We start from the raw sequence: 16887 nt of genomic DNA on the forward strand, positions 1-16887 counted from the left end.
TTCACACATTTTGCTCTGCTGGGTCCTTGGTGCTCACCAAGCTTGGTTGTTTTCTTGGAGACATTTCATTGCTTCTAGCACTGATGATGTTACCTAATTTAGTAATGAAACCTCTGCAAGAAATTGTCTGTGGAGATTCTCAGTCATCCAGGTCATAGTTGTCCCAAAGGTGCTTTTTTCAAGAGGCAACTGGACTCTCTTGTTTTGCTTTGAAGCTCCTTGGATGAGAAGCGAAGCATCTTCAGAGGAAACCAAGGAAGTCCAATTGCCTCTTGAAAAAGTACCTTTGGGTCTGCAAGAAAAACACCCAGTTTAGAGTGCACCAGTTCAACCCTGAGCTACAGATATTTTCGTCTATGGATACTGGCTCTGCTATTATCCTGAAAACGGAATCGGACAACTCGCTGTGGGACAGTTCAACAAGGACAAAAGTTAAATTAACTTTGATGGACCCGTGGCCAATAATAATAAAATAAAGTCAGTTCAGAAAGAGTTACAATAATTTTGACAAAAACATGATCACTAATAATAAAAGTACCTGAATTAAACAATTAATACAGGATTGAATTGTCGCGCAGGGAATTGTCTTGCAGCGAGTTTGCCGTGGCAAATTGTCCTGAACCTCCTGAACAGACACTTCATACTTCCTGTCTGAAGTGTGTTCATCACAGGCCTATTTTTGAACAAAAACGATGCTAGTTTTGACAGCTGAGAGCTGGTGTTACATTAATTCAAACATTCCCAGTAAATCTTTATTAAGCAAATGGATTGAAATTGAAATTGCTAAATCAACAATAGAAACTAACTGTTCTCTGAGATAAAAAAAAATATCCATTTTTTTTGGTCCCTGCTTCATACCTTACCATTTGTTATACGCAGTAGAAGCTTTTCAACTGACAGAAATGAATTAAGTCTCTGAAAGGCAATCTGTCTTCCCTTGTACTAACAACAGCAACAAAATCATTGGCATAAATAAAATATTGGTACCTAAGGAAATGTGCAACATTATTTGTATTTAGGAAAGATATATAAATGATTCTATTAAATTTTGGTATGGAAAAGCTGTTGTATTAAATAACAGCCGCTTTTTTATGAGGTTAGAATGGGAAAAAATTTTGCAGTTAAAAAAAATAAACCCAGCTCTTGGTTAAACAAGCTGCCTTCCTCACATACACATAGAAAATGTACCGTAGTTTGGCACTGACCTCTTACACAGCTATTGCAATTCTATTAACAGTTCCCATCTCTCATTTCAGTGTGTATCTTCTGCCATTTATTTCCTGGTTTTCATATTGCAATGCCAAGTTGTTTTCATCTCTTTTCTAAGTAAATAGATCAGTGGAATCTGTACAAAGGGACACATATAATCTAAAATTCTATATGTATATTGGTGCATTTTGTTGAATGGTATTAAACGGATACACCGTGTTTTAGTTGAACCAAATCCTTAAAAGCTCTATGTCAAGAGCACTTATCCTCCTTTTTTTTTCAATGGAACTAGAAAGTCCAATAAATGAATTGAAAGTATTCAGAATTTTCTGTTTTCTTAAGACTTCTAAAACTTTATTACTGATCAACGCGGTAATAAGCAAACATGGCTTACAAAGCAACCAATATAAATACTATGAAATAGTCATCAGTTATCATAACAGAAAATTGAGTTAGAAGCTACAGTATGTAAATGAATACATTGGTAATAAGCAAACATGGCTTACAAAGCAACCAATATAAATACTATGAAATAGTCATCAGTTATCATAACAGAAAATTGAGTTAGAAGCTACAGTATGTAAATGAATACATTAATTATTTTCAAAAAACTATTCATATTTGTAAGGTTATATTGAAGGTCAGGAAATCTATATGAAAATTAAATTGCCATTCATTAAAAAAAAGCTTACAGTTTATGCTGTAGAATAGTAATATAACCCCAATTCTTGATGGCCGTATTTCATTATTTATTTATTTATTTATTTTATTTAATCACATTTTTATACCGCCCTATCTCCCAAAGGACTCAGGGCGGTTTACAGCCTATTAAAACACAAATACACAAATATAAATACAAGATAAAACATTAATTAAAAAACTTATTAAATAAGGCCGAATTTAAAATTTATAAAACAAAATAATAAAACTCCATTAAAAACTAAATTAAAATTAAAATCCTAGCCCAGTCCTGCGCAAATAAATAGATGTATCTTAAGCTCGCGGCGAAAGGTTCGAAGGTCGGGAAGTTGACGGAGTCCCGGGGGAAGTTCATTCCAGAGGGTGGGAGCCCCCACAGAGAAGGCCTTTCCCCTGGGTGTCGCCAGTCGGCACTGCCTGGCGGACGGCACCCCAAGGAGTCCCTCCCTGTGAGAGTGCACGGGTCGGTGGGAGGCAGTCGGTGGCAGCACAACGGTCCCGTAAGTAACCCGGCCCTAAGCCATGGAGCGCTTTGAAGATGGTTACCAAAACCTTGAAGCGCACCCGGAAGGCCACAGGTAGCCAGTGCAGTCTACGCAGGAGCGGTGTCACATGGGAGCCACGAGGGGCTCTCTCTATCACCCGCGCAGCCGCATTCTGGACTAACTGGAGCCTCCGGGTGCTCCTCAAGGGAAGCCCCATGTAGAGAGCATTGCAGTAATCCAGGCGAGATGTCACGAGAGCATGAGTGACTGTGTATAGGGCATCCCGGTCTAGGAAGGGGAGCAATTGGCGAACCAGGCGAACCTGGTAAAAAGCTCTCCTGGAGACAGCCATCAAATGGTCTTCAAAAGACAGCCGTCCATCCAGGAGAACGCCCAAGTTGCGCATCCTTTCCATTGGGGCCAATGATTCACCCCCAACAGTCAGCCGTGGCTGCAGCTGACTGTACCGGGGTGCCGGCATCCACAGCCACTCTGTCTTGGAGGGATTGAGCTTGAGCCTGTTTCTCCCCATCCAGACCCATACGGCCTCCAGACACCGGGACAGCATTTTGACAGCTTCGTTGGGGTGGCCCGGTGTGGAAAAGTACAGCTGAGTATCATCAGCGTACAGTTGATACCTCATACCAAAACCACTGATGATCTCACCCAGCGGCTTCATATAGATGTTGAACAGGAGGGGCGAGAGAATCGACCCCTGCGGCACCCCACAAGTGAGGTGTCTCGGGGTCGACCTCTGCCCTCCTACATGACTTAGCTCTAGACCTGGTCCCACTAGGGGTTGGGAAGAGAAAGAGCTACATTAACGGAGAAAAAAATGGGTGAAGTTATTCAATCTCCAAGTTGGTACACCATTGCTACCTTAGATTTTAAAAGATTGACTCAAAAAACCTCTATTTTACCCAGAATGAGTCTTTATATTGCACAGCTTTATATCCAACACACTACTACATGTCTTAATCTTTGTAAACGGAGTATATGTAAACGGAGTAATGAAAATAGCACCTTATTCATCTCAATCAATTATGTTCTGTCTCGGGAAGCTTTCTAGAATCTTATTAATGATATTTATTGCTTAATTAATACGGAATGTACACCAATCTAGATTCATAGATTTTTGTTTCCAGTTTAGTTTAAACGAGCTCTTTGGAATGTACTAGTTTACTAATCATGAGAGGAATTATAAACTGCTGCACTAATGGAAAACAATTAAAGTAGAGGCTATATTTACAGTGTCGTCTTTCAAATCTAGCCGTGCTGTAAACTGATGTTTGCTGTATGCTCCTCCTGATTTGAAATAGATGAAAGAGAATGAACCTTTAATCATCTTGGTTCACACTATGATTGAGAACTCGGCGCTAAGACCACAACTATACCATCAAGTAAGGTCTTGGATAGTGAATGAAATTGCTTTTTCTCATTGCAAAACTTTTCCTCAGTGACAGTTTTTGGTTGTTCCCCTCCAGTTTATCCATAACATTGGTGTTCCTCCCCTGTTTTTGTTTTTGGAAAACCACAAATCATCCATGCTTCCTACAATGTTGCAGTATCACTAGCATGGCTTTGCTGAACGTACTTGTCCTTGAGTATTGAGTGTCCTCCCCCCCCCCTTTGGATAACCTTTTTCCCCCTTTTCCAGAATATTTAACAAATGACTGCTTTTTGTCGGTGAATCCTGTATATTCTGCTTCCGACATTTGTCCTAGCATGGATCTATGCAATCTCCTTTTTCTTTCTTTCTTTTTTTTTTTTTTTGCCTTTGAAGGAATTAATCTTGGTTTAATGCAAAAGCATGCCAGCCGTGTTGTCATTTTCTGGCAGCTTTTTGTTCGAGGAAAAAAAAAATTACTAAATGTTGTAGGTTCCTGGACAATTGCGTGCATTCCTTCTCTTGCTCGTTTTCTTGTCGCTCTTGGGAGTTAAAAAGGATCAAAATCATTTTGATCTGGGGAATATAGCTCCTTAAGAGCACTATGTTCAGAAAGTCACAGCAAACAAAGTCAGTCTTTGAGTCATGATTATTAAGAGAGGAAATATGCTGAATGGAAATATAACATCAACATATTTGTCAGAAAATCATTGGAATAATCATTTAAACTTGAGCATCCTATATTTCACAGAATGCCAAATAAATTGATTGGTAACGGCAATGGTGTTTCCTTTTTACACATAAAGTCTTCTTTTTTTCCCCAATTTATGATCTCAGGGGTTCCCAAATTCCAAACTCAAATTGACTCATAATCTGAGTTTGGACCAATGTGGAAGATTATTGATGCCTGTGAATGGAGAGCATTTAATTTTCTTTAGTAGCTGAATAACAGAGGGCTTGGGCAGATCTGACAAAATGAAATTCAATGTAGAGAAAAGTAAAGTCCTACACTTAGATAAAAAAAACTCAAAAGTACACATATAAACTGGTTGAAACCAGGCTTAACAGCAGTGACTCTGAGAGGGATCTAGGCGTCTTAGTGGACAACCAGCTAAATATGAGCCAACAGTGTGCAGTGGCAGCCAAAAAAGCCAGTGCAATCCTAAATTTCATTAACGGAGGGATACAATCAAGATCAAGGGAGATAATAATACCACTCTATAAAGCCCTAGTAAGACCACACCTACAGTACTGCATCCAGTTTTGGTCACCACACTATAAAAAAGATGTTGAGACTGTAGAAATAGTGCAAAGGAGAGCAACCAGGATGATTAGGGGACTGGAGACTTAAACATATGAAGAAAAGTTACAGGAACTGGGCATGACTAGTCTAGTGAAGAGAAGGACCAGGGGATACATGATAGCAGTGTTCCAATATTTGAGGGGCTGCCACAGAGAGGAGGGGATTCAAGCACCTGAAGGCCAGACAAGGAATAATGGATGGAAACTGACCAAGGAGAGATTCAACCCAGAAATGAGGAGGAACTTTCTGACAGTGAGAACAATCAACCTATGGAACAGAAGTTGCCTTTGGAAATTGTGGGAGCTTCATCACTTGAGACTTTCAAGAAAAGATTGTATTTGTCAGAAATGGTGTAGAGTCTTCTGCTTGAGCAGAGGATTGGACTACATGATCTATAAGGTCCCTTCCAGCTCCGTTAATCTGAATCTGAGTCAGTTGCAATTCTTGACCCTGTAGGTGTGGGAGATAAGCCTGGCTGAACCAGATGTGTTTCCTAGGTCCTAAATCTATTTAGGAAAATACTTGGCAACTTTACTGGTTGCCAACATTCCACAACTTCAGGGACCATGGTGTTCTCTTTATGAACAACTATTGTGCTATTACAATTTTGCTCAAATGTGTGGGCTTTGTTTGATTTTAAGTAAACACTACTTCTCATTGAAAATTACCATGTTATTTTTTAAAAAAAACTAATGTATAATGTGCAATATTACAGTGAAGAAACATCTTGGCTTCTCTTTCTTAAATTTCTCTTGAGACTGGACGGGTTGTTAACGATTAACAGCCAAATGTGGAAAATGAAATTCTTAGGAAGGTTTAATAGTTTAAAATGAAACGAATACGAAGAAAGCACAGATTCCTCATTGTTATCTTTTTCTTTACTTAAACCCAGGCTCTAGTTTCAACTTTTTTTCCAAGCTGGAAGTATTGATTTGTCCTTCACTAAATCATTTTGTAGCTGATTGCCTTACGTGGGGTTTTGAGGAAGGAGCTGCCCATGGGGATGTTTAGCATGTGCAAGCAAACTGAATTGAACATACAGCTGGGAATAGTTCCTTTCAAGGTTTAACCGGCTATGTTTGGCGTGATCCCTTTCATACCCCCTTCCTGCCAAGCTTGAAGGGATGGGTCACAGCTGTCTGGAGTTGAACTTGACCTCCTGTTGGTTATATGAATATATCCATGCTGTTTTCTTGGCATCTAGACAGCCATTCCCTTCTTGGAGGATCTGTGTGAGTGGTTTTTTTCCCCCATCTTCCAAATGTAGTTTATGGTTCTAGAATTTCTTGATGGATTCTGATCCAAGTACCAATGACGTCTTGCTTAGCTTTTTGAGATCAGCTAAGGTCAGCTAAGTGCCACTTGCTGGTGTCAGTTACAGTAGACAAACTAGAAATCACAGGAAGGCTATTTCATATTGAGAGTGGCTATAATATCATAACCTTACAGGTTTGATTGTGTTATTAAACCCCCTCCTCCTTCTAGTTCAGTGAATTAGGGAAGGTGTCGGTCCGGGCTTTTTCTGAACAGCATCTGTCTGTTGTGAACTTAAAGTATGTTTTACACCCTGACAACAGAGATTGTCTTAACTCTGTCACGCTCATCTTCCTTACTCTACAGTTGGGGTGGCTTTCAACATGCCATCTTTATCGATTGCAAATATTTAATTCAGAACATCCAGATGGTAACTGGGGGAGATACATTTGCAGCTTTTATCAATTAGCTTGCACTTTCCTTTAAGATCAGAAATGTTCCCTTAGTTTCAAGTAGCTAAAAATACTTGAATTCTCTGCAAGGATATATAAAAAGAGGGAGTAAACTGATCTTTCAAATGAGCAAGGTATTTATGCCAGAGAAGTTAGCACCCAAAATTCATTTTCTGAGCAATTCCTTTGCGTGACTCCTTCCTAGTTTTTACTCCTAAATGCAACTCTTACACTTCAGAAGCCACTATTCTCCGCACAGGCTTCTGCAGCTAGCCAAGATGATACCAAGATAGCGAAATAAGCCTCATGTCACAATTTAAGCACTGCTCTTTTATACACGCCTCGTGATATGCAAGGATATAAGGATAACAGTTTCCATGGTAATGTCGGAACACACATTTCATCATTGGCCTCTCCCTACCCCCTCCCCCACGGATGCCCACGGCTTGTAAGAGGTTGAGCCAAGTGGTTGAAACAGATTTTCAAATCTCTCCTTGTGATCTCATGAGGCTTCCTACTTTGAGTTGCATCTCATGCCTGTTGTTTGCCAACAATTTTATGATCAGCTACAAAAGACGAATAACTTATTCTTAAATTTGGTGACAGGCAGAAGATTACCATATGGTGGATATGTATAATGTATGGAAACCCCGGTGTGAGGGTAAGCTTGGCATTATTGGTGCCCTGCTTCCACGGCTGTTTCCAAATTGAGGAACTTGGTGGAAGCATAATAGCTGGTTGCCCTCTGTGGACCTAGAACCCATAGAGCAGGGGTGTCAAACTCGCTGCGTCACGTTGCCGTCAAGTGACGTATCACGACGGTTTTTTCCCTTCATGGAGCTGGGGTGGGCGTGGCCTGTGTGTGACACATCCGGTCCATGGGCCGCCAGTTTGACACCCCTGCAGAGGATATGCTCTCCAAGCAGTTGTTATGGGAAGTGCCTTGTTGTTTGTGAAGTCCAAAAGTTTGAAGAGGGAGTTCTTTTGTCAATCCATTTTTATCTGTGTTGCCAAGAATTATTTAGAAATATTCTATTTTATTTCATTTTACTAAGCTTCCAGGTGTGACGATATTATCAGAATGAGATAGGAAATGATGGATTTAGGGCATCATTTTGGAGGAAGACATTCTACTAACTACATTTTCCACATCTCTCAGTCCTCAGTATCCTCAGTCCAAAGGCAGTTTGGACCCATCCAAAGGCCCATTTTGTTTAATTCTGCATTTTAAATATTAGCTTTGATATATACCATTTCCAGAATAGCTAATCATGATAAATTCATCTTTTTAAAATAGTGCTTGGCAAACATATGATATATTAATGTTACAACTATCAGAAGTAATAGTTATAAATCCCATGTGTTCATTGCGGCATTTTGACTGCATTTGAAATGGTTCTTTCCCCTCTTTACTCTCTCAAAGTTGCCAAAGTTTTCTAGTGCCCTTAGGCTTCATGCTGAATTCCAAGCAACATTTTTAAATTATGCATGTACAAAAAAAAAATGGAGTTGTGAGGTGTCATGAATATAATTGCCACGTTTCTTATGGAATACCTGAAGGACGCAGGTATTTTCTTGAGGAGAAGCTGGTAGAACTGTATTGGTGAAAAAGGTTTTGATCCAGGGATGAAATGTTCCCGGTTCAGACCGGATAGAATGATCCGGTAGCGATGGGAGCAGGTAGTTCAGAGAACCGGTAGCAGAAATCCCTGCCCCCACCCCACTGCCCATGCCTCGCTGTTCTTCTTCTCTGTCCCTGAAGCTCTCGGTGGTGATATAGCTGAAAAGGGCCTTAAATGACTGCCGCAGCACTTCAAAGAGCCACACTACAGCTGATCAGCGCTGTAGGCAGCTAGCAGACTGGTGCCTCTATTTTTAAAGAAGGTAGACCGGTGCCTGCCAAAAAAAGGCACTTGGTAGACTGGGGCATCTCAGTAAAACGCAATTGGCAGACCGGGGCCTCTATTTTTAAAGAAGGTAGACCGGTGTCTCTATTTTTAAAGAAGGTAGACCAGGGCCTCTATTTTTAAAGAAGGTAGACTGGTGCCTCAGTAAAAGGCAATTGGTAGATCGGGGCCTCTATTTTTAAAGAAGGTAGATCAGTGCCTCCCAAGTTTTGTATACTTTATTATTTTTATTATTTATTATTATTGACCATGCCCATTCAGTCACCTGACCTCCAAGCCACACCCACCAATTAAGCCACGCCCACAGAACTGGTAGGGAAAATTTTTAGATTTCACCCCTTTTTTGATCTCTGCAATTGGAGCCATCCCAAAACAATTCTTGAACTAGAGGGGCCAATGGTTTGTTTTGGCATTAAGCCCTTGCCAGTAAAATAGCAGCCCCCAACCTTTTGGGAACCCCAAAGACCGGTTCCACGGAGATAGGTTTTTCCATGGACCAGAGGGGTCATGGTTTTGCATGCTGCCTGCATCCCGCGGATGGGGCTTCTCTTGTTTGCGCGACCCAGTTTCTGGCATGCCTCAGCCAGGTACCGGTCCACCAACCAGGGGTTTGTGGGACCCTTGCCCTAAAAGGTGGGGAAACACTATCACCTGTCTGGAAGATAATGGACAGTCTGGTATGCAGTACTGTTGTTTGGGCACTAGATAGTACTGTCTCTTGAGTCGTGGGGTTTTATTATGAGACCAAACATGGACATGGACATGGACATAACATCAAGCCTCTTAAAACATCTAGGCACTTTTTGAATAAAAAGTTGGAAATAGGGCCTTTATCTTTTCCTTAGATTTCAGAATGAGTTACCTTCAATGCACTTTATTTTGCCCATCATTTAAACTTTTAAATCAGGGGTGTCAAACTCACGTGGTCACATGACGTATCATAGTTTTTTTCCTCCTTCACTAAACCAGCTGTGGGCGTGGCCAGCGCGAGACACATCTGGCCTGCGGGCTGCGAGTTTCACACTCTGATTTAAATGCTATTGCTGCTGCCTTTTCTTTTTGAGTTTCAATATCCCTCCCTCAACTATCCTCCAAAAAAATCAGTGGATGGTATTAGGTTAGTTAATAGAGTGAACCTGCTGTTTTCCACTTGGGAAGTTATTTCCATCTTAAACAGACCTTATTTGGGGGGTACGTAGATGTTTACAACATTTTTCAACATGTGAGGGAGATCAGAAGATACGGTGGACAAGTTGTCATTCCATGAAATATTATTTTACCATTGGCAGTTTTCAAAATGAAGAACTCTGACAGCATTATTCCTTAGAACATAATTTTCAAGCCACTGGAAAAGACTTGAGGATACTGTTATTTCTTTTTGTTTTTTGTCGATTAAATACTCTGGAGCCAATAGAAATTCCCTTTGATTCTAAGTCTATAACTGAATTTAAAGTACAATTGTTATCTGTGCTTCAATTCAAGGTAGTATCAACGGTGTAGCTAAAGTTAAAAACTAACTGAAAATGATGGTTTGTTTGAAAGCAGACAGTATGTTAACTTCAGTACCATTGAAGTGTAGCATATTATTTACATTATGGACAAATGCTACATAAGAATCATTATTCCTTCTGAAATTGCATTTCTGAAAATGTGAGATGGTAGAATGTGCTGTTGATAATTGTCATTATTTTAAGAAACACAGAGTGTTAATTAGATAGATTACATTGTTTCAAGAAGTTTAGGCAATTATCAGTGCATTTGCTTCAGTTTTAGGATATTAAAAAATAGGTAATTTAGATTCAGAATTGTCTATAACTTCATTAAAAATGATAGCTGGAGACATATATTTCATCCTATGATTTCTGCAGATTGATTCATATCTTTCTCCTTTGAGAGCTTGGCCAGATTTACATCAACCATATTTGAGCATATCTGTTTTATCATTAAAATACATATATATATATATATTTCCATTCTTCAATTCTTTCTCCTATCAAGGTGAATTGTGTAGAATATATTCAAGTGGGTTTGTAAAACAAGGTACTAAATATCATTCCAAATTAAAATATTTAATCTTTCTGAATTTAAAGGTGCTGTGGCTTTTTCATCTTCCAGTGCTCATTTCATTAAATGTTCATTTCAAAGCAAAGTTATTTATATGGCTTTAATACACAGTGCATTCCCTCAGATTGTCACCAAGCGCATTTGCATGAGGATAGATGCCTTGAAATGAAACACTTTTTTTAAAAAAAACAAAAAACCTTCGGGGCGGATCTGTTCTGTGATTGAAATATTTGAATTGCTAAATCCTTGCCTCATCTTTTGTCTTTCCAGTTTTATTGTTTTAAACACAATGAGGTTAGGCTTCTAATCTAATTGCATACACAAAAATAACCGTGCATGAATGTGAAAGTAAGGAGGGTAATTGATATTTGGAGAACTGACAACTTAAACAATGTTGTGAAGGATTCAGAACTTTTGTAAAGTGTTTATTGTGATGGCCTCAGTACAGATGTAACAATTGGCATATGTGTTTGAGGCATTTTTTCTTTCCTTTCTTCCACTCTCCTGACCATAAAGTTGTGTCTCCATTCATCACTTTGGCTCCAAATTCACTTGTCCTTTTACTTCAGACTTGCAAATTTATTTTAAAGCATCTCTTTAAAACTCTGGTGATCCTTTTAATTATAAAATTAATTTGCTGCTGATTCAGACCTGGCACCCGATCATGGTTAAAGAGTGGAAAGGAATGGGGAAGTGTTCACAACCACATGAGGGCATTACATCTGTGTTGGGCCTCTGTACATTTATTAATGCAAAAGTTGTGGATTTGCTCACAAGATTTTGCCTCAATTCCATGGAGTTATCCTCTTCAGAATTATTTTTAAAAAAGAACCGTGCTAATCAGCAGTCTTAAAATGTAGAGATGAGAATGAATATATGGCACAGACCAGGGGTGTCAAACTCACGGTGTCACGGCAGGATCACGTGACGTATCACGGCTTTTGTCTCCCTTTGCTAAACCGGGCGTTGGCGTGGCCAGTGCGTGATGCATCCAGCCTGCGGGCCTTGCGTTTGACACCCCTGGAATAGACCCATTTCCTTCACACTACAGTTGATTGCACTAGCTGCCATTCCATTTAGAAGTTTATATCGCTTGAGGAAGTAAGTATCAGAACGACAGTTTATTGTAGAACTAAGCTGGGCAATCTCATGTAACCAACATTCCTCCTGTTTTTAGAAATTCCCAGTCTATTTATCTAGAATGGGCTATTTTGCCCCTGTGTAGCAGTGAACTCTTCTCTAAATGCTTATCTTCTCAATTCCTACGTTCCTTCAGTGTTTTGCATTTCGAACTACTAGTGCATCACCCCACACAAGGCAGAGAAATCTTTTTATACACAATGTTGTGTGAGAAGCATTTTTTTTTAAAAGAAAACGTGACATACACCCAGAGTAGTAGGCCCTATCTATAGGCGATTGTCTTTCTGTTTTTCATTGTTGTAAGACGTAACTGAGAATAATCTCTTCTATACATCTCAAGTAAGAGTTTTATGCAGCTTTCCTGAAAGGTAAAATAAAGGCAGGAAGGAGCTTCATATTCTGAATTCTCATATGCAGATTTAATCTCTGCTATTAGGATGTCAGATCCTTGGTATCACTGATTTATGTACTCCTAATTTGCTTCATGGGGGGGGTTCTTATTTATTTGAGTGGCTAACAAAATTAAATTTAGTTAATTTTATGATAATTATTTGAAGCTCAACAGATAACATGCCATTCCATTTTCATCTTTGGGGAAGCTTTCCAGCAAGAATAAAACAGTTCTCCTTTCTGACAGTCTAAATTTGGCATCCATTATGAATGAATTTACATAGTGTATGTTGATTAAGGCATATTAAGTGCTTAACATTTTGATCTGAAGTAATGTATGCTTAATTAAATGTTCGCTTCGGAATGCATGGTTTGGCTTGATTTTAGTGAAGTGGTTTGATGGCAGTGTTTTTCCTTATTATAGCTGACACAAGATGAAAGTAGGTCTACTCTGTACAAATACAGATCAGAAGAACTGGATATTGATGTAAGTACTTTTAGCGCTCTGAATATTGATTTTTTAAATTTTTTTTAATTAAACTGCTGTTTTTGTAAGTGAACGATCTAATAACTCTATCTTTTTGCAGAAGAGTTGAGTTATACCTTGAGACAAATTTGAACCATTAAGAAAAATGTACAATATCTTCTGCAGGTACCTAAGATAGATCACATAGGTCAGGTGGCCCATGGGGTGCTTAGATCTAGCCCATAGGGCTGCCTTGGAAACAGCAAAGGACCAACCCGTGGTGCCTCTGCCAGTGAAAACTGAGCTCATGAGGGCCACACGCGGCCCTCACAAACTACGTTTTTACTGGCAGAGTGCTAGCAAAACAAACTACTAGCAAAAGTGGCATTTGATCACACGAGTGATATCGAGCTGGCCACGCCCAGTCTGGCCATGCCCGAGGTCAAACACACCCCAATGCGGCCCTCAGTGAAATCGAGTTTGACACCCCTGACATAGGTCATAGCACCAAGATGAGTCAGTTTATATCTGGAAGTACAGGTTGCCCTCGACTTACAACCATTTGTTTAGTGACCAAAGTTACAACAGGAAAATGTGACTTATGACCGGTTTTCACACTTAACGATGGTTGCAGCAGCCCCAAGGTCATGTGATCAAAATTCGGATGCTTGGAAACTAACATGTATTTATGACTGTTACAGTGTCCCGGGGTCATGGGATCACCTTTTGTGATCCGCTGACAAGCAAGGTCTATGGGGAAGCCAGATTCACTAACAACTGAGTTGCTAACTAATCAACTGCAGTGATTGTGGCAAGAAAGGTTGTAATATAGGGCAAAATTCACTTAACAATGGTCTCACTTTATAACAGAAATTTTGGGCTCAACTGTGGTTGTAAGTGACCAGGGTGTGTGTGCAAAGGTTGTAAATGTGAAAAACGGTCATAAGTCAGATTTTTCAGTGGCGTTATAACTTTGAATGGTCGCTAAATGAACTTTTGTAAGTCGAGGACTACCTGTACCTGAACTTGAAACTAAGCTCTATGTGCACATCTAGAGATATACATACATACAGAGAGACCAGTGGTGGGATCCTACCAGTTTAACAACCGGTTCGCTAAGCACGCACTTTGCGCAGTTTGGAGAAATTTCACCTTCCGCATTGCTGGCGGCAAGGAAAACAGCTGAGGCGCGGCAATCCGCTCTGCTGCGGCTATCAGTGGGCTTCAGAAATGAAAATATATGTGAGTATAACGCAGGGGCAGGCAGGCAGGCCCCCTTCAAAACTGGAGCGAACCGGTTCACTCATGTCTGATTGTTCAAGCTAACAGTTCGCCCGAACGGGCCCGAACCGATAGAATCCCACCACTGGTACCTAAGAGGATTGATAAAGATGTTTGAACTTCTATTTCCAGCCAAATCCATGATTTTGTCTTGAAAAGTGAAGATCTGCTGTTGGACAGTTTTTCCAATCTTTTTACGGACATGTCTACGTTATCAATAGTCAGTATTTCAAAGCAGCTAGTGGCACAAATTACCCACAACTTTTCTTCTGCACTAGGCGAAGCTTAGCCGGTTATGTGAACAAGATAAAGTCGTGCAGGCCCTCGAAGAGAAGCTTCAGCAGCTGCACAAGGAAAAAGTAGGATAATTATATTTATTATTCCAGATTTATGTTATTTTGCCCGCTTTATTATCAGAACATTGATAAGTGACGTAAAAAGAAAATCAGTCCAATGATGCAGAACATTAAAAAATTACTCTTTTTATTACCGCAGTATACGCTTGAGCAAGCTCTGCTATCGGCCAGCCAAGAGATACAAATGAATGCAGAAAATCCAGCTGCCATACAAAATGTCATCTTGCAGAGGGATGATTTACAGAATGGCCTGCTTAGCACTTGTCGAGAAGTATCTCGGGCTACGGCGGTAAGAAAATGCAATTCTTTTCCCTTAGTAAAACTCACTGCTGTGCTTACAATGTCTCTTATTGTAGCGTTGTCTGGGTGTTTTTCTTATTACATACTTGCAAATACCAATTCGTCTTTGATTTGCCAAATCTGTAGCAGGTTTAGAAAGTCTGGATGGAAGTTTTGTTTTGCTACAGTGGAATAAATGATGCCTTTATTTTTAAAAAAAGTAAAAAAAAATATTAGTAAAATCTGTGCTGCCTGTTCTAGCAAAAGCTGGAATTCTTCATTAGACAAATTACGTATCTTAAAATATCCTGAGGTCATCAAACTGATGTATCTATTCAAGCTGTCATTTCCACAACTATTTCATGGAAATATATCACCCCAAATCTTTCAGTTTCTTGTTTCTGTAGTCAAAATAAATCAGATCCCTAGCCTTTTCCTTTGCCATTTCCATCTGTGCTCTTTTGGCGTTATTATCCGCAAGCTGCTCTTTATCAAACTCCTATCTGCTGCTAGACATCCTATTTTTAGATGCCTAGACTTAGACACAGCCTACTTAGTCTTGATGAACAATTACAGGTAGTTGACTTACAACAGTTCATTTAATGACCCTTTCAAGTCACAACGGCACTGAAAAAAGTGACTTACGACCATTTCTCACACTTAGCGACCATTGCAATATCCTCAGGGTCCTGTGATCAAAATTCAGATGTTTGGCATATTCATGACAGTTGCAGTGTCCCAGGGTCATGTGATCACCTTTTGTAACCTTCTGACGAGCAAAGTCAATGGAAAAGCCAGATTCACTTAACGACTGTGTTACTAACTGCAGTGTTTCACTTATCAACGGTGGCAAGAAAAGTCTTTAAAATGGGGCAAAGGTCAACACATTTCTCACATAGCAACAAAAATTGGGCTCCTTGTGGTCTTATGTCAAGGACTACCTGTAATTAAAGAATCCAGCTGTTAAACAACTGTGTGGAACACTAGTCTGTTCCACATAGTGGAATACCTAGAGGGTACTGTGAAAAATCCAAATACTATTTTTCCAGAGTAATGTGTGCTACGCAAGGATTTAGATTAGTGTTTCTCAATCTTGGCAGCCTGAAGGTGTGTGGACTTCAACTCCCAGAATTCCCCACCCAGGTCTTGAAGTCCACACGTCTTCAAGTTTTTCAGGCAATATACTAGACACCGTAATATCCTTACTAATCCTTACTAATTGTAAATGTTGGAGTCCTTGCTCACCTATGTCAAACATTCATAAATTAAGAAATTAAAACTACTGATTTATTTTTCCCTACAAAGGATGGGGAGCAGATACAGGATGTTTCATTTTGGTCCAGACTCAAAATTTTTCAAACACCCATATTTACTAACTCAACTCAACTCAACTAGAAGATATAGTATTTCCTATAAATACTGAATCATTGAATTAGAAGAGACTATTTAGGCCACTAAGTTCTAGTCCCTCTTCCGTGCAGAAATCCAAATTAGTGTTCTTGGCAGTTAGCTGGAATAGCTAAAATCCACCATCTCATCTTTTCAGCACCTCTGAAAGAACTGCAGTTTACCTTTAAAACAGGGTAGATAAGAATTGATGATTTTTTTAAAAAATTAAATCGGATTTTTTTTAACAAATTTATTTTAATAAAATGCTTTTGGAGTAAACATCTATCTAAAGATAATATTCCAGTTAAGATACATTAATAATTTAGTTTATTCAGCATGAAATGGAGCTTAGTTATGTAGCATGAGGCTGTATATTCTGCAATATTGGGACTCAGAGTCAACAGCAGGTCAGAGGAGGAGCCGCTATAGCACAGAGATGTCAGTTGATCTTTAAAAATTATGATTTAAATCAAGTTGATTTAAATCAAGCCTTTTTACTAGTGATTTAAATCCTGAATTAAATTGTGATTTAAATCAAATCCACCCTGCTTTAAAATATCAGACCCTACAGCAGCGGTTCTCAACCTGTGGGTCGGGACCCCATTGGGGGTCGAATGACGATTTGCCAGGGGTCGCCTAAGACCATCGGAAATAGGGGAAGTATACTTGCGAGTCGAAGAATCACGCTCCAATGGTTGACTCCACAAGCCAGCTGCAGGCTCTTCAAATTGCTAGCTGAATTCGGCTTCAGGCGCGATGAATTAAAAAAGAGAGAAATCTTTGCTCTGATGTCTCCCTCTCAAGCCAGCTGCAATCACTCCCAATC

The 16887-nt window shown here is 39.6% G+C and overlaps 1 protein-coding gene across 9 annotated transcripts in view; it reads left to right on the top strand.

Annotated features, from left to right (window-relative positions):
- PLEKHA5 (pleckstrin homology domain containing A5) overlaps positions 1-16887 on the top strand; it is a 251781-nt gene that overhangs the window by 199660 nt on the left and 35234 nt on the right. For 8 of the 9 annotated variants that reach the window (XM_058191852.1, XM_058191850.1, XM_058191851.1 and 5 more), the window contains 3 exons: positions 12715-12777; positions 14316-14396; positions 14533-14682. In XM_058191852.1, coding sequence (XP_058047835.1) covers positions 12715-12777; positions 14316-14396; positions 14533-14682 — 294 coding nt within the window. Of the gene's footprint in view, positions 1-3712; positions 3794-12714; positions 12778-14315; positions 14397-14532; positions 14683-16887 lie in introns of all 9 variants that reach the window. The other variant, XM_058191862.1, reaches the window with a different exon arrangement.

This window comes from Ahaetulla prasina, chromosome 7 (genome assembly GCF_028640845.1).
Source record: "Ahaetulla prasina isolate Xishuangbanna chromosome 7, ASM2864084v1, whole genome shotgun sequence".
Lineage (NCBI taxonomy): Eukaryota > Metazoa > Chordata > Lepidosauria > Squamata > Colubridae > Ahaetulla > Ahaetulla prasina.